Source organism: Bufo bufo, chromosome 4 (genome assembly GCF_905171765.1).
Source record: "Bufo bufo chromosome 4, aBufBuf1.1, whole genome shotgun sequence".
NCBI classification, from domain to species: Eukaryota; Metazoa; Chordata; class Amphibia; order Anura; family Bufonidae; genus Bufo; species Bufo bufo.
In genome coordinates, this window is record NC_053392.1 from 229,313,348 (window position 1) to 229,340,038 (window position 26,691).

General features: G+C 45.1%; 1 protein-coding gene across 1 annotated transcript in view; it reads left to right on the plus strand.

The window, feature by feature from the left end:
* LOC120997971 (probable cation-transporting ATPase 13A5) overlaps positions 1-26,691 on the plus strand; it is a 393,800-nt gene that overhangs the window by 88,096 nt on the left and 279,013 nt on the right. The window contains exons 2-6 of the mRNA XM_040428358.1: positions 1,770-1,943; positions 2,332-2,463; positions 11,237-11,307; positions 11,732-11,812; positions 13,233-13,302. Of these exons, the coding sequence (XP_040284292.1) occupies positions 1,770-1,943; positions 2,332-2,463; positions 11,237-11,307; positions 11,732-11,812; positions 13,233-13,302 (528 nt within the window). The remainder of the gene's footprint in view (positions 1-1,769; positions 1,944-2,331; positions 2,464-11,236; positions 11,308-11,731; positions 11,813-13,232; positions 13,303-26,691) is intronic.

A 26,691-nucleotide genomic window follows, 5' to 3' on the forward strand; every position in this document is an offset into this window, starting at 1 on the left:
GCTGCAATCCAACCGACCAGCTGGTCGCACTGGTGTGACGTCGAGAGTGGTGTCCTGCGCCGCCCTGCAATCTGGCACATGAAGCTAGGTATCGTGGATGAGTTTGTTTCTTGTGCTCTGGAAGCAGGCACAGCTTTACCGCACCCAGGGCCACGGCCTCTGCGTGCACCATCCGCAGCATTGCCACTTCTTCATCCCTGACTGCTCGCTTCCGCATATTAAATTGTATATATGCTTGCAAGTATGTCACACGTACATGTGTGACAGGTTTTGTAAGTGTATGTGCAAATAAATTAGACTGAATGTCACTGATATTTAGGATGGGCAAACGTTATACAGGAGATGTAGCACAGGTAATGTCGCTGCCACCTGCAGCGAAAAAATTTGACTGATTGTCACTGATATTTAGGATGGGCAAACATTATACAGCAGATGTAGCACAGATCATGTCACTGACACCAGCAGAGAACAAATTAGACTGATTGTCACTGATATTTAGGATGGGCAAACGTTATACAGGAGATGTAGTACAGGTAAAGTCGCTGTCACCAGCATCCAAAAAAAATTAGACTGATTGTCACTGATATTTCGGATGCGCTAACGTTATACAGGAGATGTAGAGCAGGTAATGTCGCGGAGGTAATGCAACTACCAAACAATTGCACGCAATTTAGCGCAGGTTGCGGTAAAAATATATATTGCTGCCAGATACAAAAATAGTCCTTAAAAGGACTTTTGGGTCTCTACAACAGCACGCAATTTAGCGCAGGTTGTGCTAAAAATTTATATTGCTGCCAGATACAATAGTCCTTAAAAGGAGTTTTGGGTCCCTAACACCAACCCCCTGCCTAACAAAAAAATAAAATTCTATTCCCTACACTATCTGTCCCTTCTACAGCACAGCTCTCCCTGACTAAGACTGGCTGAACCACATTTCATTGGGTGCTTTATAGCACCCGATGACGCGTTCCGGCCAGCCAATCACTGTAATGCCAGTAACCAACATGGCTACGGCATTACAGTGAGTGGCAGTACTTACCTGCATGTTCATTGGATGCGTAGCAGCCAACAAACGTGCGGGGAGGAGAATTGAGCATCGCGCACGAGCACACGCGGTATTCGGCCGAACACTGCGATGTGCCGAGCATCGCGATGCTGAAGCCGAACTTGCTCGATCAACATTAGAGGTTACTGATGAAAAAAAAATCGAGAATATTCGAGAATACAAATATATAGCACTATATTCTAAATCTTTGCGAATTCTCAAAGTGGCGATATACGCGATTAAAACTTGCAATTTGAATATTCGCGTCTAACAGTAGAAATGATGCGTGATCCATTGAAAAGAATGGGTCAGCATTTAGTCCGGATGCTATGCGTTTGCTTACAGAAAATTATTTTGTGTGAAAGACGCCTAAACAGGGACCTAGTCTAATATTTTAGGCACACATGTACTTTTAATTAGTAGTTTTATTTCTTGGAAAATGTATTTTTTATTTATTCCAGAACCACCACTGCACATTGTAAGCAGTCCTCCATTAAATAAACCCCAAACAGTGATTGAATATATGCGTTTTATTATGCCTTTGCACATATTTTCCTGCAAACTGTTACCATTTCTATTGTAAATGTTTTTAAGGTAGAATTAGAACTTGTAATTGTAAAATAAGTGTGACATTTTATATGTGTACATTTTAAATACTAATTGGGGTTTTTCTGTTTTTTTTATTTTTTTTATAACAGCCCAGTTTTATGTTTGTTTTTTTTAGGAGATATTTGGATACAAATCAGAGAGGTGGAGAAAAGTTCTGAGTCTTCTGGGTTACATATTTTCTTTAGGACTCCTTAAATTGGTCTTTTATTGGAAGCCAGAGCTGGAAGTTTGGGGTCATTGTGTTCCATGTAATTTAGCAGACGCTGATACGATCTTGCTACGAACAACTGTGAGTACAGTGTATTGTAAGTTATAAAATATAGAAAGGTATGTATTAAGGATGAGCATATAACTTCATTTGAATACTGTACGGATCTCCGTACAGTATTATAATGTATTGGATCAGACGAGCCGAGTTCGGGAAAAGGTTTTTAACAGTAGAAATTAAATTTTGAAGTTATTACCCGAAGTCTCACAAGAGTCAATACATCCCAATACTTTACGCAGCGCTCGCTCCGTACGGTATTCAAACAAAGTTTTATGCAAATCGACTTCGGAAACATCTGAAGTAGAATAACTCATCCCTAGTATGTATGCTAAACAAAAAAAAATCATGCAGAGACCAACTTACTTGCTCACTCTTTCACTTATCAATCTGTTCTACAACCTTTATGCAGGGAGAACTTAAAGACTACATAAAGAAGTTAGTGATCCAGGTCAGACTTAACAGAACAATGAAACCTGGGTATCCAGTAATAAGTGATGAAAATTCTATTATATGCAGATCTATAATGGAGCCAGAAGGGAAGGTAAATGTTGTGTCCTAACTAAACAGCAATGCTAATTACAATGTTTACCAACCACAATATATTTAAATCATTAACACCTTCAAAAATTGACCCAGGCCAGTTTTGCAAATTACATTTTCAGTTTTTCCTCCTCATCTTCCAAGGGCCCTAATTTTTTTATTTTTCTGTTAACAAAGCCATAATGTGCTTTGTGCTTATTTTTTGCAGAACGAGTAGTACTTTTTTAATAGCAATATTTTATATTTTTTATGTATTTAAAAAAAGTTTGATGACCTGCCAGTGTTGTTTGGTTTTTATTTTTACAACATTCACTGTGCAGTAAAAATGACATGATTTAGTCAGGTCAGTATGATCACGGTGATGCCAAATTTTTTTAGTTTTTATTTTATTATGCTTTACTCATTTTTAGGGTTGAGCGAACCCGAACTGTAAAGTTCGGGTTCGTACCGAACTTTAGGATTTTTGGACCCCGGATCCGAACTCGAACATTTCAGTAAAAGTTTGGGTTCGGCGCTTTCTTGGCGCTTTTTGAAAGGCTGCAGAGCAGCCAATCAACAAGCGGTTAACTGACCTTAGAAGCCATCACAGCCATGCCTACTAATGGCATGGCTGTGACTGGCCAGTGTAGCATGTGACCCAGCCTCTATATAAGCTGGAGTCACGTAGCGCTGCACTTCACTCTGCTGTGCTTAGTGTAGGGAGAGGATGCTGCTGGTCATTTCAGGGAGAGAATAGGAGAGAGACTTTAATCAAAATCGGAATCTAACTCAGCGATCTACATACATTGTGTTGTGTGGGTGCAGGGCACAATTTTTTTATCCTGCCCTGAGCCCAGTGACCAAAAAAAAAATAACTTTAATAAGTCAGTTAGGTGGGCGGTGGCGGCCATTTTATGCAAGGTCAGTGCACTAGCACTGCATCTGACCTTTTGGGACATTGAAAATCCAATTTTCTTGGGCAATTTAGAACATCTGGTGTATTTGCAGGCTTAGTCAGTGTGCAATTTAAGCTAGAAATACAGCCATTATTTTCTGGGGTTTTAAAAACACACTTTTTTGCTAAAAAAACACTATTTTCCTGATCTGCAAGTGTTAAATTCAAGTTTAATATATACAGCTTTCATATTCTGTTACAAAAAAAAACACTGTTTTGGCAATATACAACATCTGGATTAGTCAGTGTGCAATTTAAGCTAGAATTACAGCCATCAATTTCTGGGGTTTTAAAAACACACTTTTTTGCCAAAAAAACACTTTTTCAGGCCTTGCAGCATCAGCACGTGTGAAATTACAGGGTTATATACTGCTGTCAAATTCAGTTATTAGACAAACACCAGTTTGGGCAAAAAAAATGTAGTTGACAGCCTTTGCTGCAGATGTCATTTGTGAGATACACCCTTTATACATTTGGGTTAGATTCAGATATTTGAAATACAGCCATTTGGTGCACAAATCTTTAATTGAGGCCTTCTGTGGCTCAGGCCGTGTGAGATACACCCTTTACATACAGGGGTTTGATTTAGGTATTTGAAACACCGCCATTTTGGGCAAAGAAATCTTTAATTGAGGCCTACTGTGGGTCAGGCCGTGTGAGATACACCCTTTTCATACAGGGGTTTGATTCAGATATTTCAAATACAGCCATTTTGGGCAAAGAAATCTTTAATAGAGGCCTACTGTGGGTCAGGCTGTGTGAGATACACCCTGTATAAACAGGGCTTATATTCTTTCATTAATAAAACACCCTTTTTGGGGCAAAATACACAATATTTCAGGCCTTGCAGCATCTTGACGTTTGAAATTCCTGGGTTATATACTGCTACCATATTCAGTTATTAAACAAACACCCGTTTGGGCCAAAAAAGTTAATTTGACAGCCTTTGCTGCATATGTCATTGTGAGATACACCCTTTATACATTTGGGTTATATTCAGATATTTTAAATACCGCCATTTGGGTCAGGCCATGTGAGATACACCCTTTAAATACAGGGGTTTGATTCAGGTATCTGAAATACAGCCATTTTGGGCAAATAAATCTTTAATTGAGGCCTACTGTGGGTCAGGCCGTGTGAAAAACACCCTTTAAATACAGGGGTTTGATTCAGGTATTTGAAATACAGCCATTTTGGGCAAAGAAATCTTTAATTGAGGCCTACTGTGGGTCAGGCCGTGTGAGATACACCCTTTAAATACAGGAGTTTGATTCAGGTATTTGAAATACAGCCATTTTGGGCAAAGATATCTTTAATTGAGGCCTACTTTGGGTCAGGCCATGTGAGATACACCCTTTAAATACAGGGGTTTGATTCAGGTATCTGCAATACAGCCATTTTGGGCAAAGAAATCATTAATTGAGGCCTACTGTGGGTCAGGCCGTGTGAGATACACCCTTGTCATACAGGGGTTTGATTTACGTATTTGTAATACAGCCATTTTGGCCAAAGAAATCTTTAATTGAGGCCTACTGTGGGTCAGGCCATGTGAGATACACCCTTTAAATACAGGGGTTTGATTCAGGTATTTGAAATACAGCCATTTTGGGCAAAGATATCTTTAATTGAGGCCTACTGTGGGTCAGGCCGTGTGAGATACACCCTTTAAATATAGGGGTTTGATTCAGGTATTTGAAATACAGCCATTTTGGGCAAATAAATATTTAATTGAGGCCTACTGTGGGTCAGGCCGTGTAAGATGCACCCTTTAAATATAGGGGTTTGATTCAGGTATTTGAAATACAGCCATTTTGGGCAAATAAATATTTAATTGAGGCCTACTGTGGGTCAGGCCGTGTAAGATACACCCTTTAAATACAGGGGTTTGATTCAGGTATTTGAAATACAGCCATTTTGGGCGAAGATATCTTTAATTGAGGCCTACTGTGGGTTAGGCCGTGTGAGATACACCCTTTAAATACAGGGGTTTGATTCAGGTATTTGAAATACAGCCATTTTGGGCTAAGAAATCTTTAATTGAGGCCCACTGTGGGTCAGGCCGTGTAAGATACACCCTTTAAATACAGAGGTTTGATTCAGGTATTTGAAATACAGCCATTTTGGGCAAAGATATCTTTAATTGAGGCCTACTGTGGGTTAGGCCGTGTGAGATACACCCTTTAAATACAGGGGTTTGTTTCAGGTATATGAAATACAGCCATTTTGGGCAAAGAAATCTTTAATTGAGGCCTAAATTGGTTCAGGACTTATGAGATACACACTTTACATACTGTCGTTCTTTTTACATCCTAAATTCGAGAAATATAAGGAGAGCGTCAAATAAGGGACATGGTCCAGGTCGTGGTGCTGCTGGTGGAGCTCCTGTTGCAGGGAGAGGACGTGGTCGATCTGTACCAGCTACACGCACAAGTAAAAACCCTTCCTCAGGTGGGAGTAGGCGACAGAACCTGCAGCGGTATTTGGCCGGGCCTAATGCGGCTCTACGAATGGTGAGGCCTGAACAAGTACAGGCGATAGTAGATTGGGTTGCTGACAGTGGATCCAAATCCTTCATATTGTCTCCCACCCAGTCTCCTTCTGAAAGACCACAGTTGGCACCTGCAGCCGATGTCCATCAGTCTTTTAACTCACCCCCTTGCAAATCAGCCAAGCAGTCTGAGCCCCAAGTCATGCAGCAGTCTCTTCTGCTTTTTGATGACTCTATTAGCAGGGTTTCCCAGGGCCATCCACCTAGCCCTGCCCCAGAAGTGGAAGAGATTGAGTACACCGATGCCCAACCACTTATCTTTCAAGATAAGTACATGGGAGGACCATCACAGCACGTCTCGGATGATGACGAAACACAGGTGCCAACTGCTGGGGCTTTCAAAAGTGTGCAGACCGACAAGGAAGGCAGGGGTGAAGACTGGGTGGAAGATGATATGGAGGATGATGAGGTCCTCGACCCTACATGGAATCAATGTCATGCGAGTGACCTATGTAGTTCGGAGGAAGAGGCGGTGGTCGCACAGAGTCACCAGCACAGAAGAAGAGGGAGCAGGGTGCAAAAGCGGAGCGGCCGTCCTCTAGACAGCACGCCTGCTACTGCCCACCGCAACAAAAGACCGAGCACACCAAAGCCAGCTCCAAGGAGTTCCCTGGCATGGCAGTTCTTCAGACAATGTGCTGACGACAAGACACGAATGGTTTGCACGCTGTGCAATCAGAGCCTGAAGCGAGGCATAAACGTTCTCAACCTGAGCACAACCTGCATGACCAGGCATTTAAGTGCTAAGCACGAGCTGCAGTAGAGTAGACACCTCAAAAACCAAGAAATGTCTCTGGCTCCTCCTGTTTCCTCTTCTGCTGCAGTCTTGGCCTCTTCATCCACCTCTGGAGTGACAGTGCCACCTGCCACCCCGCAAACAGATGATCTGCAGCAACAAGCATCTCCACAATGTCCCACGGAAGCGCTCAGCTCTCCATCTCCGAAACGCTGGAGAGGAAGAGGAAGTACCCCCCTACCAACCCGTGATCCCTAGCCCTGAATGCCAGCATTTTTAAATTACTGGCTTTTGAAATGCTGTCATTCCATCTGGTGGAGACGGATAGTTTTAAAAGCCTTATGGCGGTGGCTGCCCAGCCGCCACTACTTTTCCAGGAGAGCCATCACTTCCAGGAGAGCCATCACTTCCAGGAGAGCCATCACTTCCAGGAGAGCCACACACTTCAACAATTTGTACCACTGCTATACCTAGTAGACAGGTTAAAAAAATAAATAATAGTCAGTTACATTTTCCGTTGAAATTCAACAATTTTTGGGTGTGATGTACCACTGCTATACCTATTAGACCGGTAAAAAAAAAAAAGGAATTTGTCAGTTACATTTTCTGGTGAAATTCCAATTTTTGGGTGTAATATACCCCTCCTCTACCTAGTTGACAGCTTAATTTATTTCAATAATTTTTCTTTAACATTTTCGGGTGACAATAAACAATTTATTTCTGTCATAGACCCCTGCTCTACCAAGTAGACAGGTTAATAAATTTCACAAATTTTTCTGTTACATTCTTGGGTTGACATTATACAATTTTAGACGTGAATAAACCCCTGCTCTGCATAGGTGACAGGGAATACAATTTAATAAATTCTTAAGTAATTAATGCACGCCACATCCTTTCATTCAATGCTTAAACTTTAAAAAGTTGTCACACTTTTATGCTTCAATAATTTCTCCCATAATTCAACTCTATAATTTTAAATTTGAAAAAATGAATCCTCCCTTGGATGTGGTCTCTCTTTCTCACGCTCCCTCTCCGGCGTGGAACCCAGATTCCCCGCCACCATGGTAGGCGCAGAAAAGAACATCGAAAGTTGATAGAGCAGATGTCAAATCGGATCGTGAACATCACGGGGACGTGCGACATGGTGGGGCAGTAAGTTTCACACGCCTACACGAACTGACTGACAGGGGTCAGCCCCTGCAACTTCTGGGTCTCCAAATTGGGCACATGGCCTGAGCTTGCCCTTTACCCCTTGGAGGTGCTGGCCTGCCCTGCAGCCAGTGTATTGTCTGAACGTGTGTTTAGCAAGACTGCAGGGGGTTATCACAGGTTATATTTCCCAATGTTGGGGTGTACACTAATTAAAAAAAATATATTTAAAACCAAAAACCAGCGTAGGCTTCCTCCTCCTCCACCGCCGCTTCCACCTACACCGCCACATCCACCGCCTCCTCAACCTCCTACTCCATATGGACCTGGTCCTCCTAGATCAAGATTATAATTTTTTATTTTTACGGATTTTATGTTATTTAAAGTCATTTCCCTTTCCAGATTTGTTTGCAGAGCACTTGCGATGCTCTTAACCACATTTTGATGCCATTTGCAACCCTCTAGCCCTTTCCATGCCATTTTTACAGCCATTTTAGTGCTCAATAGTTCGGGTCCCCATTGACTTCAATGGGGTTCGGGGTCAAGTTTGGGTTAAGTTCGGGTTCCTAACTCAAACTTTTTTGTGAAGTTCGGCCGAACCCGTCGAACCCGAACATCCAGGTGTCCGCTCAACTATACACATTTTCAAAAATTTTACACTTTTTCTAACATAACTAAATTGTTCTGTCATATTCTGACACCCATAATTTTTTCAACAAGCCAGATAGCACTGCTGTTTTTTAGCCTTATTTAGAAATAATGACACTTTCACTTATTTTTAGAAGTTCTGGGCGAACAAAGCTCTATTTATAAAGATATATATATATATATATATATATATATATATATATATATATATTAAGGGATCACTCTCTCTCAGGGAGTCGCAGTCACAGACTTCTTTGCAGACAACGGATTTAATGAAAATGGTCATTTATTTTGGCACCAGTACACACAAAAAAGAAAAACAAACACCTGCCTGTCTGGGCTCTAACTAATACACAGTTTATTTTCCCTGACTCACCTCTAAGCCCAGGTTCTCAAGCTCCAAGCCTTAACAGGTCTGCTCATCAGACACAAGTCCAGACAGGGAAGAGATCAGGCTTCACATAGCCTCGTGGCCCCTCAGCCTCATATGGTCCAGAAGCCCCCTGGCTGTGATCAGACCAGCACCCTTGGGGGAGATGGTCCAGAAGTCCTCCCGCCTCTGACCGCGTGACCCTCTTTCCATAGGTGTCGCTGGGCCCCCCAAAGTTCAGGCTTTACAAAGCCTCGTGGCCCCTCAGTCCTCCTGGCTATTAAAGAAATACCATAAAATAAACCAAAATAAAAAGTTCACCACTGCGTTTCTTGATGTCAAATCGGGTTCGCTGACCTCCGTGCGATGCAGGTAAAATCACAATGAATCAGTCTTTATACAAAAGGTGGTCGCGCTGCCAGGTATACGTCTCAGTTCACAAGCTCAAGAGAAGCGGCAATCTTCTATGACACAACCAGCACACCTGAGTCCCGCTGAATAGTAGCCTTTTCCACTCCTGCGAACCACAAACCTCTCGGGTCCTTACCATGCATTTTCTTAAAATGCATCGATACACTGACTTTCCAACCCTTTCTTTATATTGTTCATATGCTCCTGTATCCTTGTCTTAAGTTTACGCAAGGTTCTCCCTATATAAAACAATCCACTGGGGCATTTCAACAAATATACTACTCCCATATGTTCGCAACCTATTTCCCCTTTTATTTTATATTCTTCTCCACTTCCTGCTACTATCCTCTGGATGTTTCTCACTTTTTTATCATCCTTGCTGCGGTTTCTGCATTCAATGCAGAATCCGCACCATGTGAACTGATCCCTCTCTTTCTTTTCCATTTTCACTGGGATGTAGTTCCGAACCAGAGAGCTCTTCAAATTTGGGGCCTTCCGATATATCACCTCCGGTTTACTTGGTATAACCCCCCTAAAACAGGATCATTTTTTAAAACTGACCAATTTCTGCGCAAGGTGTTTTTCATAAGTCCCGTGATAGCACTCAATTGTGTAAAAAAGTTGAATCTATAATATTTTCTTTTTACTTCTTTTTCTTTCCCCTTTTTTAGATCATAAATCCCTCCTTCCTTCTTTTCTATACCTTCACTGGCTTTTTCTAGTTCTTCCTTCTTATACCCCTTCTCCTCAAACCGTTCTTGTATGATTTTGCTCTGTTCTTTATAATCCCCTACATTGGTACAATTCCTATGAATCCGGGTAAATTGCCCTTTAGGGATATTCTTAATCCAAGGACGGTGGTGGCAACTAGTGGTATCTATATAGCTGTTCACATCTGTTGGTTTAAAAAAAAGGAAGGGGAGTGGATGTAGATTAACCCTATAAAATCCAGTGTGCAGAGAAGGGTGGCATGATCGCCCCTGAGGAAGCCTTATCGGCGAAACCTAGGTCAGGCATTGGATTTTATTGGACCTGATTTTATGATTTTATAAGGCGTATTATTCACGATTTTATTGTGAGTATAATAAAAGAGTTTCATTAACTCAACTTTGCGGCCCTTCACTATGTACCCGAAACTTTGATTCCGTAGGAAGGTTGCTTTGAGAATAATTCTACTATCCAGCGGGACTCAGGTGTGCTGGTTGTTTCAAAGAAGATTGCCGCTTCTCTTGAGCTTGTGAACTGAGACGTATACCTGGCAGCGCGACCACCTTTTGTAAAAAAAAATATGAGACCACACAGAGCCACTCAGGCTTCTGTTTCCAAGTTTTCTCTCTCAAACTGACACATAGAGGGTTGGTTTTATCCCTCCTTAATTACAGCAGGTCTCACCTGCGATGACCTCAGGTAAAAGACAATACCCGGACTGGAAGGGTGTGGACTGGCAGATCCCACTACCAAACCTATCCACTATTCAAAATGAAATCCAGCCCAGAACAAAATGTAAACAACAATTGTCTCAGCAAACTACGCTTTGCTGAAACCCCTGCATCTTTCTGGATTTCATTTATCTCACCTGGCTGAGGTATCTGGTTGGGATATACACACCCTCCAGCACACTCATACCATACACATCACCACAATATATATATATATATATATTTATTTATTTTTTTAAGTAAAACTTCTCAAAAAATCTACTATATACAGCATAAAATATCAAGCATCTTGTTGCTTCAGGAATTCCCTTTTCCATGTTTTCTGTACATAATTGATGTATTAGCTCTGACACTGCAAGACGTCATATATGCCCATTCATTTGAATTGTTGCCACTAATACAGGGAAATGAGCGGCTGTCCGCAAATCCCTTCTGTGAGGAAAGTTTTGTAGCTACAGTTGTTGTTTTATTATTTTATATACGCCCAAAAGTCTTCCTACTGTACTCTGCTTACTGATTTTTCTAATTTATACAAATAGGTCAGATACATACAAGTGCAAAAAATACGTTATGTTTGGATTCCCTCTGAGAACAAGTTTGTGAAAACTGGGTAAGTAATCAGACTATAGAATATACTCTATTTAAAGACAGACTGTCAGCAGTTTTGACCATGCTATACAGTACTACAGTAGGTAGGGTTTTGGGGGGGAGGGCTTCCTAGCCACCCCAACCCCTGCTCTGAATGACAGCTGAAGTGGTCCCCTGTTGGATGCTACCGCTGTCGTTTAGAGCTACGTACACTGAAGTCTCGCCAGAGGTACTTGCTAAAGCAAAATCTGGCAGAATAAAAATTAGTACTGTCACTACTCCTGATGAGAAAAGCTCGACAAAAGGTATGCTTGTCCTGCTTTCAGCAGCATCTACATAGTGCTGTCAGCAGTTTAGCATGGTCAAAAGTGCCCAGTTTAAAACTATGGTATATTGTATCCATCAAATCCATAATCTAAGATGCATACATGGCATTTTCTTTTTAGTGTTCTGGAGAAAAGCCTCTCTTGCTCAGACATACATTCAAAATATGGTTTTGGCCTGACGAAAGAAGAACAGGAAGTCAGGTATAAACACCTCTTCACTTCCACAGTCTAATGCTTAAGTTTAATATTTAGGCCTCTTTCAAACAGGCGTCATGTTTTTGGGCCGGATAAGATGCAGGAAAATGCACGATTTTTTCGTGCTTGTGCTAAACATTTTAATGCGTTTTGCACGCGCGTGAGAAAAATCGTCATGTTTGGTACCCAAACCCGAACTTCTTCACAGAAGTTCGGGTTTGGGTTAGGGTTAGGTGTTGTGTAGATTGTATTATTTTCCCTTATAACATGGTTATAATGGTAAATAATTGCATTCTTAATACAGAATGCATAGTACAATAGGGCTGGAGGGGTTAATTTTTTTTTAACTCACCTTAATCCACTTGTTCGCGCAGCCCGGCTTCTCTTCTGCCTTCATCTGTAAGGAAGAGGACCTGTGGTGACGTCACTGCACTCATCACATGGTCCATCACATGATCCAGCACCATGGTGATGGATCATGTGATGGACCATGTTATGAGCGCAGTGACGTCACCACAGGTCCTTTTCCTCACAGATAAAGGCAGAAGAGAAACCGGGTTGCGCGAACAAGTGGATTAAGGTGAGTTAAATTATTTATTTATTTTTTAACCCCTCCACCCCTTTTGTACTATGCATTCTGTATTAAGACTGCTATTATTTACCCTTATAACCATGTTATAAGCGAAAATAATAATGATCGGGTCCCCATCCCGATCGTCTCCTAGCAACCATGCGTTAAAATCGCACCGCATCCGCACTTGCTTGCGGATGCTTGCGATTTTCACGCAGCTCCAATCACTTCTATGGGGCCTACGTTGCGTGAAAAATGCACAAAATAGAGCTTGCTGCGATTTTCACGCAGCCCCAATCACTTCTATGGGGCCTGCGTTGCGTGAAAAATGCACAAAATAGAGCTTGCTGCGATTTTTATGCACTGCACAAGTGATGCGTGAAAATCACCGCTCATGTGCACAGCCCCATAGAAGTGAATGGGTCCGGATTCAGTGCGGGTGCAATGCGTTCACCTCAGGCATTGCATCCGCACGGAAAACTCGCCCGTGTGAAAGGGGCCTTAGATTTATGTTAAAGGGGTTCTCTGATATTAGGAACCTCTTTTCATATGGTTAGGCAGAGTTTAGGGGTTAAAAAAATTGTTGTTATATCTAAATGATGAAACTCTGTGTTCAGGTACTGGGCTCATTAGAAAAGAAAGATCTGCTATACTGTAACTGACCATACAGTTGTGTGAGCAGAACATGATAAGGTTTCTTGTCTACAAGGAGTCTTGAAAACTGAATTGAACTAAAACGTAATATGTAATAGGAAACAACGTAACTTTTAAAATTACAGGGTTAGCCCTTAGTTATATACAAACAGAACACGATACATCAGTGTCTTACTGCTATTTTTGTATGTGTTTGGGCAGGCAACAGATCTGTGGACTAAACACAATTACAGTGAAGATCATCCCTGTCTGGAAACTACTGTCAAAAGAGGTAGGTTAATAAATCTGTATGCAATATAACATATACAAGCGGTTTACTTCATATTCTGGTACATCATCAGCAGCAGCATCTAATATGGAGCAGCAATAACAACAGCAATGATCTACAAAAAAAACTACACAGAGAATTTAACATCAGATCTGTTGGCTTTCAAGTAATCCTACATACCATGCAATATCCATAAAAATATTAATTGGCAATATAGATGAATACCATATATACGTACAAAAATTATTGGTGTAAGAATAAAAACAGCAATGACAATAAAATAAAAATAATTATGCACAAATCTGGTCTGGGAGTCAATAGGTGAATGCAGTGGGTCTCTTGCAGTCAAAAACAAGGGGCTAATAGTTTGTGATCAGCTCCTGTTAATCTTAGTAGGTGATCTTCAGATCATTGAAACAAACAGCAATAGTGCGTGTATGGCAGTCAACTCATTAAAGGGGTTGTCTGAGTTATTTTTTTCTTCTTTGTATGTTTCTAGCTAGGCAAATATAAGGACTTTACAATTCACTTACTTTATGTCCAGTTGCTGCTTTCTCAATTTTCACTGAGGGTCACATGACCTGTGATGTCAGCTTCTCTCCCTGCTCTGATGATGTTTTGTGCACAAGCCTATGAGATCAGATATGAGTCAGTACAAAAGATGTCACTGTACTGGCCACGCCCCCCTTCACTGCCGTCTGCTCTCTCCCTGGATTCTTAACTAGAGATAAGCGAATAGTAGCTGATGAAGTGGAATTAGATCTGAATTTCAGGAAAAATTTGATTTGCAACGAATGTGAATTTCCTCGCGCTTTGTGGTAACAAATCACATTTTTCCTAAAATGGCTGCTGCACGTGTAAGGAGATGGAGAAAGGAAGTCTGGGAAGGCGGGATCACCCAGACTGACATGCATGCAGCCAATCAGCAGCCAGCCAGACCTGTGATGTGACAGCTCTATAAATACAGCAGCCATCTTAGATTTAGACATTTTCCAGCGTTCTGAGTGCAAGAACAGACGTGAGAAAGCAATAGGGACAGCAATAGGAAAAACCTCATTGTAAAAAAAAAAACTGAAAAAAATATTTATAAGTGCAGAGAAAGGATAGGGAAGAATCATTTCACAGCATCTTAGTGCAGGGAGAGACGTTAGAAGGTGCTAGGGACAGTGCTAGAAAAGCGATTTACAATCGCAGGGAAAGATTATTTGGGGATCCAAATAGCCATTATACAGCTCTGTCATTCCAGTAATTTGATCTTGTTATTGGGGTGCAAGTGCTATGTTGAAAAGCCTTTAGTGGCCAATTTTAGTATCAAAAGAAAAATATATATACGCACTTCACTGTTGCAGTTATTTGTGCTGGACTAACAAGGGCACTGACTGGCAGGAAGTCAGATACCCTGTTAGTCTGTTTGAAAAAGGGGAGAGATGTGACAAGACCAATCTCGCCACATTGCATTGGAGAAGCCTGGTTGCCCGCTTGCTCCCTTTAGACTATGGCCCCATGTTGAAACGCTTGATTTTCCCCTGCAAAGACATGAAAGCCGGGTCATTTGTTACTTGCCCTATTTGAACAGTGATACCCCAGATAGCTATGCCATGGAGCCCATTCGGATAACGAAAGACTATGTGAAAGAATTTGGCTCCATGGCGATTCTACTGTATTCGTGTAGTCTGAGTGCCATTCACCTAATAAAATGCACTCAGACCTGAGCTATCTGGGGATATGTTAAATGTCTGTGTTTACTGTAATGGTTGTGACATTGTATATTTGAATAGTGATTTCTGTCCTGTTGTCCCCACGTGTACAATGGTGATTTCCCTTTGTCCTGAGAGATAATTGAATTACTCCTTGGTTGTCTCCAGGGCAGAGAGGGGGAAACCAGGATGCATTGTGGGGATGTATTGTGTCTGTGTATCCTGAATTGCTGCTTATCTGTCCTGTGTCACAGTTTTCCATCTGGTCCCCCTAGGGGAGTGTCCACCAGATGGGGACCTGCATAAATATGGGCAGGTAGCCCTCCGTAAAGAGAGATTCTGATTTACCCTCAACACAGAGCTTGGTCTCGTTCTTGGGGGGATTTATTTATGCTGTTCCAGTTCGACTGCTAGGAGTGTAAACCTTTCATATGGTTTTTCCTATTCGGCTGTATGCAGCATTCATATGGTTTCCACTTCGGGAGATTGGTGTCTTTAGTAGCTGCCTTTGCATCTGGAAAGGGAATATCTCTTAAACGGCTTTTACCCCCTTTTATGCCCGGCGTGCCATTACAGATAGTATACACTTTGGCCAGTTTTTGGTGATGTTTGGCTGTTTATGAGCCATATCAGCCGCTCACTACACTGGCTTTAGGAAGGCACCAATTAACAATGGTCCTCAGTGGATAGCCATCTTCTGGATGACTATTTTGTATCCAGCTGCAACATTGTTGCTCTCACTGAGCCCGGCATTGGTTACTTTGTTTTTCAGAGGTTTGATTCCACTGGGCATTTACGATACAGTGGCGCAGCACATACCATACGCTACACAGTGCCCAATGTGACTCATACACTACCTCTGGAATTTGGGTCTATTTAAATTAGAGAACTGTGTTCATCTTACTCGTAGACAAATAAAAGGTGTCAGTGCAAAACAAGTACTATACCTATGCAGTCACAGTGAACTACACATTTTGTTTATTTGACCTCATAGTCAGCCCATTACACACATATTTTAGGTCACACACCTTTCTGTGTATTTTTAATATAGATCACTAATAAAACTTTGTTGATTTGAGTTTTAACATCCTACTTTATATTTGTTTAATGAAAGCATTTAGTGGCCTATTTCAGTACAAAAAGAAAAATATATACGCACTTCACTGTTGCAGTTATTTGTGGTGAAAGCGTTAAGTGGCATATTTCAGTACAAAAAGAAAAATATTTTCATTGCTTTTAGGGGTGTTTTAATTTGATTTTAATTTATTTAGTTCAGCTAAAAGTATATCAGACAGAGAAGTGCCAGAGTAAGCACAGAGGAGTAGCAGAGGCCTAAATATTTCTGGTGCAGGCAGAGGTCGCAGCAGAGTAAGGGGGCGTGGCAGCAGGAGTCGCAGTGAGACTCCTCAGCTCCCGGTGTCATCCATCGGTCGTGTCTTCACCAGCAACCCAGCGGTTCTTGATTGGTTAACTCGGTCATCCACTTCATCCCAAGTGACATCAGACACCCCCAGCCAACAGTCGGTGGGTTTGTCAGACACAACCCTTAGTTGTATAAGAGAAGTTTGTCCAGCTCACCTATTCGGCATATAATTTTCCGTGTGCCCGGAGTTAAACCAGCAAGTTCCTGGATGTGTAGGTAAATATCGTCTTTCATTTTCAAACAACCCTTAGTTGGCATGGCTCGGGAGCAGGCCCTGTGTCCTCACCTGTCCTCAACCTGCCTCTGTCCTTTGCTGTTCGCTCAGCCACAGAAGTATTGTATGCTGTGGGCTCAGCTCCACTATACAGCGAAGGACGAGCTACTAGAGGACAGTCAGCAGCTACTGCCCAGCCAAGATGTGGAGGAGACATCTGCCGCTTCCTCCGATAGGCGGGCAAGTAGTGATGAGGAGAGTGGCACTGGAGCTTGTGCTCCTGACCCAGAGGCCATTAAGGAGGAAATCAGTGACGTGCAGACACTACTTGATGATGATGAAGCCGATTGCACTTGGGAGCCGAATGCAGAAGGGGCTTCATCATCATCAGGAGAAGAGGGTGGCAGCTTGCCCGTGAGGCAGCGGTTGAGCCACAAGGTGGTAGCATGTCTGGGAGTTAGCAGTGGGAGATCAGGAGCCAAACGTGCCCGGGGTAGACCATCTGCTTCGCAGCAGCCTACCTGCCCAGAAAGTAGTGGTGCAGGGGTTCACGGATGCAGCGGCGGTAGCAGTCAGTCAGTGCAGTCTGTTGGGGAAAAAAATCACCTACTCGGCGGTGTGGCAGTTTTTTGTTAAGCCCCCGGGGGAGGTTACCATGGCCATATGTAGAAAATGTGGGCAGAAGGTGAAGAGTGGCCAGGGTGTCCTGTGTCAACATATGCAGCGTCACCATAAAGTGGCCTGCGAGAACCGTGGCTCTGTTGTGGTGGTCCAGCCTGCCGCAGCAACCGATGCATCACCCAGTGGCACGCATCCAGTTTCAGCCAGTCAAGGCTCCAACACCTCAGCCTAAGGGAGCTGTCTGTCATTCCCATCTTCTGCTGGTCCAGATGCTCCTGCTCCTCCTCCCACTTCTCGTCAGCAACCGATCACCGAAGCGATTGCCAAGAGACAGCAGTATACGTGCACACATCTAACGGCACAGAAGCTGAACGTGCTCCTGTCCAAGTTGCTGGTGCTGCAGTCCCTCCCTTTTCCAAGTGGTGGACTCTGCACCTTTCAGAGAACTGATGGCTTGTGCTGAGCCGAGGTAGAGAGTCCCAAGCTGTCATTTCTTTACGAAAAAGGCAGTACCAACCCTGCACAAATATGTAGAACAGAAGCTGGGCCAGTCTTTGAGCCTGTCGGTGTCTGCCAAAGTGCACGGCAGCGCCGACGTGTGGAGCTGTAACTACGGTCAGGGACAATACGTGTCCTTTACGGCCCACTGGGTGAATGTGGTTCCTGCACAGCCACACCAGCAACTTGGCCAGGTCACGCCGCTTCCGCCTCGACGTTGTCACGCCGTTGGTCCTGTGACAATGTCCACCTCTACTTCTCCTCATCCTCCACCATGTCCTCAGCATCCACTGCAGGGACACGTCACAGTGCCCCTTCAGAATACCACATGTGCATGGCACGGCGGTGTCACGCTGTTCTGCACCTCGTTTCCCTGGGCGAATGGAGTCACACAGGGGAGGAACTGCTCCATGTCCTTCGTCAAGAATTAGAATTTTGGCTTTCTCCCCGACAACTGAAAAACGAAACCATGGTGACCGACGACGGGAAGAACATTGTGTCGGCGCTGCGTTAAGGAAGACTGAGTTATGCGCCCTGCATGGCACACGTGTTCAATCTAGTTGTCAAGCGGTTCCTGAAGTCTTCCACCCATCTGCAAGACAGCCTAAAAATGGGCAGGAAACTTTGTATGCACTTCAGCCACTCATATACCACAAAGCACACCCTCCTTAAGCTGCAGCGGCAGAATCTCCCAACATAGGCTGATATGTGACATTTCCACCCGTTGGAATTTCACCCTCCATATGTTGGACCGACTATATGAACAGAGTAAGGCCATCAGCGATTTCTTGATGATGCAAGCGGATAGGAGTACTCCCCTGTGTAACTTAGATGTCAGAAAGTGGCAGCTCATGCGTGACACCTGCCATTTGCTCAGGCCCTTTGAGGACGCTACATTATTTATCAGTCGCCAGGACTACGGGATGAACAACGTCATTCCACTGCTTCATGTCCTGGAACAGATGGTTGTAATAATAGCTGGTCAGGGGACTGGAGATGTGGCGCCTAGATCTCACGGCCACATGAGCCCTGTGGTGGCTGAACTGGAAGAGATGGAGGAGGGGGAGGAGGATATTGAAGCACATGCAATTAGTGTTGATCGAGCACAAAAGTGCTTGGGTGCTCCAGTAGAACACTTTAGGATGCTCGGATTCTCTACAGAGCACCCGAGCACAATGGAAGTCAATGGGAGAATCCGAGCATTAAACAAGGCACCCCCTGCTCTGAAGAAGGGAGGGCGTCTGGTTCATAGGAAAAGGTCAGAAATTGATGGAAACACCACTGAAATGGTTCGGGAACAGCATGGGGAGGATGTCTGGATGCATCTTGGACTCCAAGGTCGCTACTGGGAACGATGTTGTCCGAGTAGTACGGCACTTTTACAGACTGACAATAATACACACCAAACCGAAGATAAAAATCGATTTTAGAGGAAAAATTGTTAGGAAACATTTTTTCCTGTATATTTACTTGTATATAAAGTGCAAGTGCTGCCAAAAATTACAAGAAAGAGGCACTCCGATACAACCTGTATAAATATCACATAATGGAGGGCCTCATTCACATTGTGGTACAATTGTTCAGGCAGTGGGACTCCTACACTCATAAAGCCTATGCACTAAGTGAAAGGGGTGAGGGTCTGCTCCTGAACTGACCCTCTAAAACATTAGGGGCGAGGGCCTGCTGCTGAGCAGACCATCTAAAACATTAGGGGCGAGGGTCTGCTGTGGAGCTGACTCTCTAAAACATTTGGGGCAATGGCCTGCTGCTGATCTGAATATCTAAAACATTATGGGCGAGGGCCTGCTAGAGACCCTCTAAAACATTATTGGTGAGATTCTGCAGCTGAGCTGACCCTCTAAAACATTAGGAGCGAGGGCAGCCTAATAAGCATGTTGATATGATGGAGGCGAAAAGGAAGATTGAACTATTTACCTTTTTTTGTGGTGGAAGGGGTACATGGGAATACACTGCTTTCCTCTGGTGGAGTAGAGAAGTCAGGGGCAATACAGGCCTTTTTCATTTCCATAAGAGTCAACCTGTCAGCATTTGACAGGTAGATGCGCTTATCAGTTATTATGCCCCCACCAGAACTAAATACCCGCTCTGACAAAACGCTGGCGGCAGGGCAGATGAGCACCTCCAAGGCGTAGAGCGCCCGTTCGTGCCACGTGTTCAGCTTGGACACCCAATAGTTGTAAGGCACAGATGGATCACTGAGGACGCTGACACGGTCTGCTACGTACTCCTTCACCATCTTCCAAAATTTTTCCCTCCTTGTGACAGTAGGCTGCGCATCAGAGTGATGGTGCTGACGGGGTGTTATGAAACTGTCCCAGGCCTTGGAGAGTGTTTCCCTGCCTCTGTAGGAACTGCTGTGTGTTCCCCTCATCTCCCCTCCCCCAAGGAACTACCTACTCTGCAACCAGCATTGTCAGATGTAAATTTTTGGAGCAATTTTTCCACAAGGACCTTGTGGTATAGTACTATTTTGCTAGTCCTCTCCACCACAGGAAAGAGAGATGAGAAGTTCTCTTTGTAGCAGGGGTCGAGAAGGGTTTACAACCAGTGATTTGTGCTGGCCAAAATGCGTATAACGCAAGGGTCACGGGAAAGGCAGCATAACATAAAGTCAGTCATGTGTGCCAGAGTCCCAACAGACAAGACTTAGCTGTCCTTATCAGGAGGATGACTCTCAATCTTCTTATCCTCTTCCTCCTCTTTGGCCCATCCACCCATCCATGCTGAACAGATGGAATAAACCTGCTATGGGTACTACCCTCTGTAGCGGAGGCAACCGTCTCCTGCTCCTCCTCCTCCTTATCATCATCCAATTAGCGCTGAGAAGACGCATGGAGGGTGGTCTGGATATCACCCTGTGTACTATCTTCCCCCATTTCCACCTCTTCCACATGCAAAACATCCGCCTTTATTGTGAGCAGCGAACGTTTCAGTAGACACAGAAGTGGCATGGTTACGCTGATAACAGCGGCATTGCCGCTCATCATCTGTGTTTATTCCTCAAAGTTGCTTAAAACCTCACAGAGGTCAGACATCCATGCCCACCCGTCGCTTGTGAAGAGTAGAAGCTGACTACAAAGGCGACGACCCTATTGCAGCTGGTATTCCACTACTGCCCTCTGCTGCTCACAAAGCCTGGCCAACATGTGGAACGTGGAGTTCCAGCAAGTGCTCATGTCGCACAACAGTCGGTAAGCTGGCAATTGCAAGCGCTGCTACAGCGCTGCCAGAACGGCAGCAGCTGTAGATGACTTTTGGAAATGGACACACATGCGGTGCACCTTCACCAGTTGCTCAGGCAAATTGGGGTAGGTTTTGAGAAACCTCTGAACACGTGAGCAAGGCATGGTATGTGTGTGAGCTTGCCGAGCTCCAAAGCCGCCACCAAGTTACGTCCATTCTCAGACACAACAATGCCTGGTTGTAGGTTGAGTGGCAAAAGCCACAGCTCAGTCTGGTCCCTTATACCAGGGGTGTCAAACTCAAATTCATCAGGGGCCGCATCAGCAGTTTGGTCACCCTCAAAGGGCCGGTTGTATCTGTAGGACTATGTGTCCACTCTTTATTATCATAAATTATTGTCACTGCATTCAATTATTACTGTTTTTTGTAATAAAAAATATATATATATATTGTGTGGCACAGAGTAGGCTATATGTGTATAACAAACATGAAAACTTACGGTTACTTGGCTTGGCCCTTGGGGATCTCGGACGCCACTTCCACACTTTGGCCGGGGGCTCGTGGAGCTGATGAGGTGTTTTATCCTAATGAGAAAGATTTCATAATAAGTATTTGGAGAAGGGGCAGAGGGATAGCAGAGCAGGGAGAGGCTGGTGCTGCTACTAGGGGGTCATACCATGGGGGAGTAATAAAGCCCACCATAATGCCCCCCCCCCCAGTAGTAATAATTCTCCTTATAATGTGACAGTGCAAAAAATACCCCCTTGTAATGCCCCCATTTGAGCTAATGTCCTCATAGTGCCCCCATAATGTGCCAGTATAAAATACCCCTATATAGTGCCCCTAGTAAATGACCCCATAGTGCTCCACACCCTCCTTCCTCCTAGTGCCCCCCATAATGTACCAGTATAAAATGCTCCAGTAGATGCCCTCAGTGTCCCCCATAATTTGCAAGTATAAAATACCCCTTCTTAGTGTCCCCCGTAGATGACCCCATAGTACTCCTCTCCCCCCTTCCCCATAGTACCCACCATGTGTCCCAGTATAAAATTGTACTGTACAGAGAGCCCATAGAAAATACCCGTTCTTTGTGGCCTCAGTAGATGCCCCTATAGTGCCCCCAATCATGTGCCAGTATTAACAGCCCCCCCTGTGCCAGTATTAATAGCCCCCTATGCCAGTAATAGCAGCCCCCCTGTGCCAGTAATAGCAGCCCCCAGTAATAACAGCCCCCAGTAATAAGAGCCCCTCTGTGCCAGTAATAACAGCCCCCAGTAATAAGAGCCCCTCTGTGCCAGTAATAACAGCCCCCAGTAATAAGAGCCCCTCTGTGCCAGTAATAACAGCCCCCAGTAATAAGAGCCCCTCTGTGTCAGTAATAACAGTCCCCAGTAATAAGAGCCCCTCTGTGCCAGTAATAACAGCCCCTAGTAATAAGAGCCCCTCTGTGCCAGTAATAACAGCCCCCAGTAATAACAGCCCCTCTGTGTCAGTAATAACAGCCCCTCTGTGCCAGTAATAACAGCCCCCCCTTTGCCAGTAATAACAGCCCCCCCTTTGCCAGTAATAACAGCCCCCCCTTTGCCAGTAATAACAAACAGCCCCCCCTTTGCCAGTAATAACAGCCCCCGCCAGTAAAAGTATTGTACATAATAAAAAAAACTAAAAAAAACACATACTTACCTCCATGTCAGTGATGCGATGCAGGCCTCTTCTGGCCTGTGTCCCACGCTGTATGGCTCAGGCAGCGCGATGACGTCATTGCGCCGCCTGCGCCGGCCTCTGATAGGCTGCAGGCACTAGGCCGGCAGCCTATCAGAGGAAGGGAAAGGGACACGCCTCTCCCTCCCCTACCGCAGCACAGGCAGGCATCTATATCGCTGTCCTAAGGACGGCGATACAGATGACTGGAGATGAGCGCTTCCACAATGGAAGCGCTCATCTCCCTGTGCCCAGCCGCCGCCAGCTCGCTCGCCTGCCGCATAGCACACCCCAAAGGCCGGCCCTGGCTGGCGGCCGGCGGCAGCTGCGCGGGCCACATGACGAGGTCTGGCGGGCCGGATTCGGCCCGCGGGCCTTGTGTTTGACACCCGTGCCTTATACCCTGCCACAGCTTTGCGGCGGTATGCTGTTTGTCACCTAAGCAAATAAGTTTTAGCGAGGCCTGTTGCCGCATCCCCACTGCAGTGCTACACTGCTTTCAGCTACTGACTGATGGCTGACTGGTGCTGCAAGATGAGATTTCAGAGGTGGAAGTGGAGGAGGAGAAGAGGGGGTTGCAGCCACTAATGTAGGTGGTGGCGGAAATCCTGATGGAAGTAGCGCTCGCAATCCCTGGAGTCGGTAGCACCTGTGCCATCCCAGGGTACGTCTTGCTCCCGGCCTCCACGACATTCACCCAGTGTGCCGTCAGGGAAATGTACTGTCCCTGGCCAAAAGCACTTGATCATGTGTCAGTCGACCTTCCCAATAACTGCAATGGTCAGGGCACGGGTGATGTTACAGGACACATGCTGGTGTAAGGCGGGGACGGCACACCGGACAAAATAGTGGCGGCTGGGAACTGAGTAACGAGGGACGGCCACAGCCATCAGGCCGCGGAAAGCCTCAGTGTCAAAAAGCCTAAATGGCAACATTTTGCAAAGGTGCGCATTTAGTGCTATGGCCTGTGGGTGGGTGGGTGGCTGGGTATTTGCACTTTCGTTCAAATGCCTGGGGAATTAACATCTGTATGCTCGCTTGGACACAGAAGTGGATGTGCTAGCTGAGGTTGCTTGTGAAGGTCCAGGTGCAGGATGGGAGGCATCTGGGCCTGCGTCTTGGACAGGGGATTGGCCAGCACATAACACAGGGGAAGAGGAGGCAGTGGTGTGACCCGCAGATACTGATTGTGGAACCAGGTGTTCGAACCACCTATTAGGGTGCTTTGATGACATGTGGCGGATCATGCTGGGGGTGGTTAGGTTGCTAGTGTTCACGCCCCTGCTCATTTTGGTATGGCATCGGTTGAAATGTAGTCTTCGCCATTTTCTGTCATTAACTCTTTCACTACCAGCTCTCTGCTCTTGAATTACCTCCTATTCCTTATTAACACCAGGAGGCGGTTAAAGGGGGTTCTCTGAGCACAGACCTGCTGGGAGTATTATTTCTATACTGTGTAATGAACTTACTGTATATAAGAGGTCACATGACCCTGAGGCCGGTCCTGCTCCTGTGTGTGTCCTGCGTTCCAGTGTGTCAGCACACAGAGAGCCCTGCATACAACCTGCTGACTGTCTCCATCTAACATAAGCTTTTCCAGAGTGAGATCCTCCTGAAGCTGCTCAGTTCTTTCTTTCAGCCAGATGTTCTCTGTGATTTCTGGGATCTGTCTACAGACGCGCTGTTGGGGCCGTACTCTGTGAGAGTCTGTCCCTGTGTGTGTGTCTGTCCCTGTGTGTGTGTGTCTCCCTGTGTGTGTGTGTGTCTGTCCTTGTGTGTGTCACCATCGCCATGCCCACAGTGTTCCTATTTCGTGACGCAGCTGAATCAGGACAGTCTGTGTGGGGCAAGAAGAAGAAGAAGAAGGAAGAGGAGGCAGCGCCGCCAGCATGGAGTCCGTGGGAGAGACACAGGGAGGCACACTAAGAACGTAGGTAACACTACCACATTATCAGCACTAGTGTTATCTGTAGTTTTACATAGTACTGCAGGTAACACTACCACATTATCAGGACTAGTGTTATCTGTGGTTTTACATAGGACTGCAAGTAACACTACCACATTATCAGGACTAGTGTTATCTTTACATAGGACTGCAGGTAACACTACTACATTTTCTGTACTCAGATAGCCTTCACTGTGTTATCTGTGTTGTTACATAGGACTGCAGGGGACATCTACTATATTATCTGTACTCAGAGAGTTATCACTGTATAGGGGGGCCCACTGAGACTTTATCACCCAAGGGCCCAGATGGGCCTGGAGCCGGCGTGGCGCGATATGTGGGTGGGGCTGTGTGTTGGTGTGGCTTGAGGGTGGGCAGGGACACAGGTGCCCCATAACCTCCTATTGCCCGGGGGCTCCATGAGTTGTCAGTCCGCCCCTGAGTGTGGGATCACTTATTTGCCAAGACTCTCCATGGTGGGAGGAAGGAGGATCAGGGTGAGGATTCTGTTGACCAGACTCTTGTCTACTTAGACTGGACTTTGTGGAAGACAGGGTGGTACTTAACCGACTGGAAGCTTTATCTGCTGCAATCCAACTGACCACCTGGTCGCACTGGTGTGACTTCGAGAGTGGCGTCCTGCCTCGTCCTGCAAACTGGGACATGAAGCTAGGTATCGTGGATGAGTATGTTTCTTGTGTACTTTATTTGCGCATACACTTACAATACCTGCTCTACTGTGTGTATGACATACTTGCAAGCATATATACCATTTAATATGCTCAAGGCGAGCAGTAAGGGACAGTGAAGTGGCCGTGATGCTGATGGTGCACGCAGAGGCCGTGGCCCTGGGTGCGGTGAAACTGTGCCTGCTGACAGAGCACAAGAAACAAACTCATTCACGATACCTAGCTTCATGTCCCAGTTTGAAGGGCGGCGCAGGACACCACTTTCGAAGTCACACCAGCGCGGCCAGGTGGTCTGTTGTATTGCAACAGATAATGCTTCCAGTCGGTTAAGCACCACCCTGTCTTCCACAAAGTCCAGTCTCAGTAGCCAAGAGGCTGGACAACAGAATCCTCACCCTGATACTCCTTCCACCCACCATGGAGAGTTTTGGCAAACAAGTGATCCCACACTCGGATATTCCGAGGAGCTGTTTTCATCGTCATTTCTTAATTTGGGCCTTTCGCAAGCACGCTTGAAGAGGTACATGAGGAGATCTTGTGCCCTGATTTCCAAACTCTGGAGAATGCACAGTCAGAAGAAGATGACGGTAGGGAACGGCAATTAGTGTTTCACGAGGTGGATGATGATAATGAGACACAGTTGCCAATAAGTCAACCGCTATTAGTGTCTCAAGAGGTTCATGATGAGGATGAGACACAGTTGTCAATAACTGAGGTGGTTGTTGTTAGGTCAACAAGTCAGGAAGATGACCATAGTGAGGAGGTGGAAGAGAAGGTGCTGGATGATGAAGTCATTGACCCAACCTGGAAAGGTGGCAAGCCGAGCAAGGACAGCAGTACAGAGGGGGAGAGTTCCGCAGCACCGCAACAGGCTGGAAGAGGCAGTGGGGTAGCAAAAGGGAGAAGGCGGGCCACACCAAACAGGCCCACAACTTTTCCCTGGAGCACCCCCTTGCGGCAATCTCCCTGTCACCGCCAGCTCTCTGAGAAGGTCTGGCAGACGTTCTTCTGTACCTCTTGCATGATGTTCTTTGTTTTGGTTTCACTTTGTCATCTCCTTTCCTTCTCCCAGCTGTCACCTATTTACACTAATTGCCTCCCTTTATATTCCCTCCCATACTATCTCACTTTGCGGTTTATACTACTTCCTGGATTGAAGTTTTCACTGCTGGAGTCTGCTGCTGCTGCTTGTTCAGATAAGTCCTTTCATGTTTTGTGTTTTCTTGCTGGCTTGATTCTAGGTGACCCTGACTCCCTCCATATTAAGTGCAGGGAGCCGGTGGTCGTGTCCCCTCACTATTATAGGGTTTTCAGGTGTCACACAGTCTAGGTACGAGGGCATGCAATCGTCTACCTTTGAGACCCTTGTATGTGCTTAGCAGTCAGAGTGAGCTCTTAGG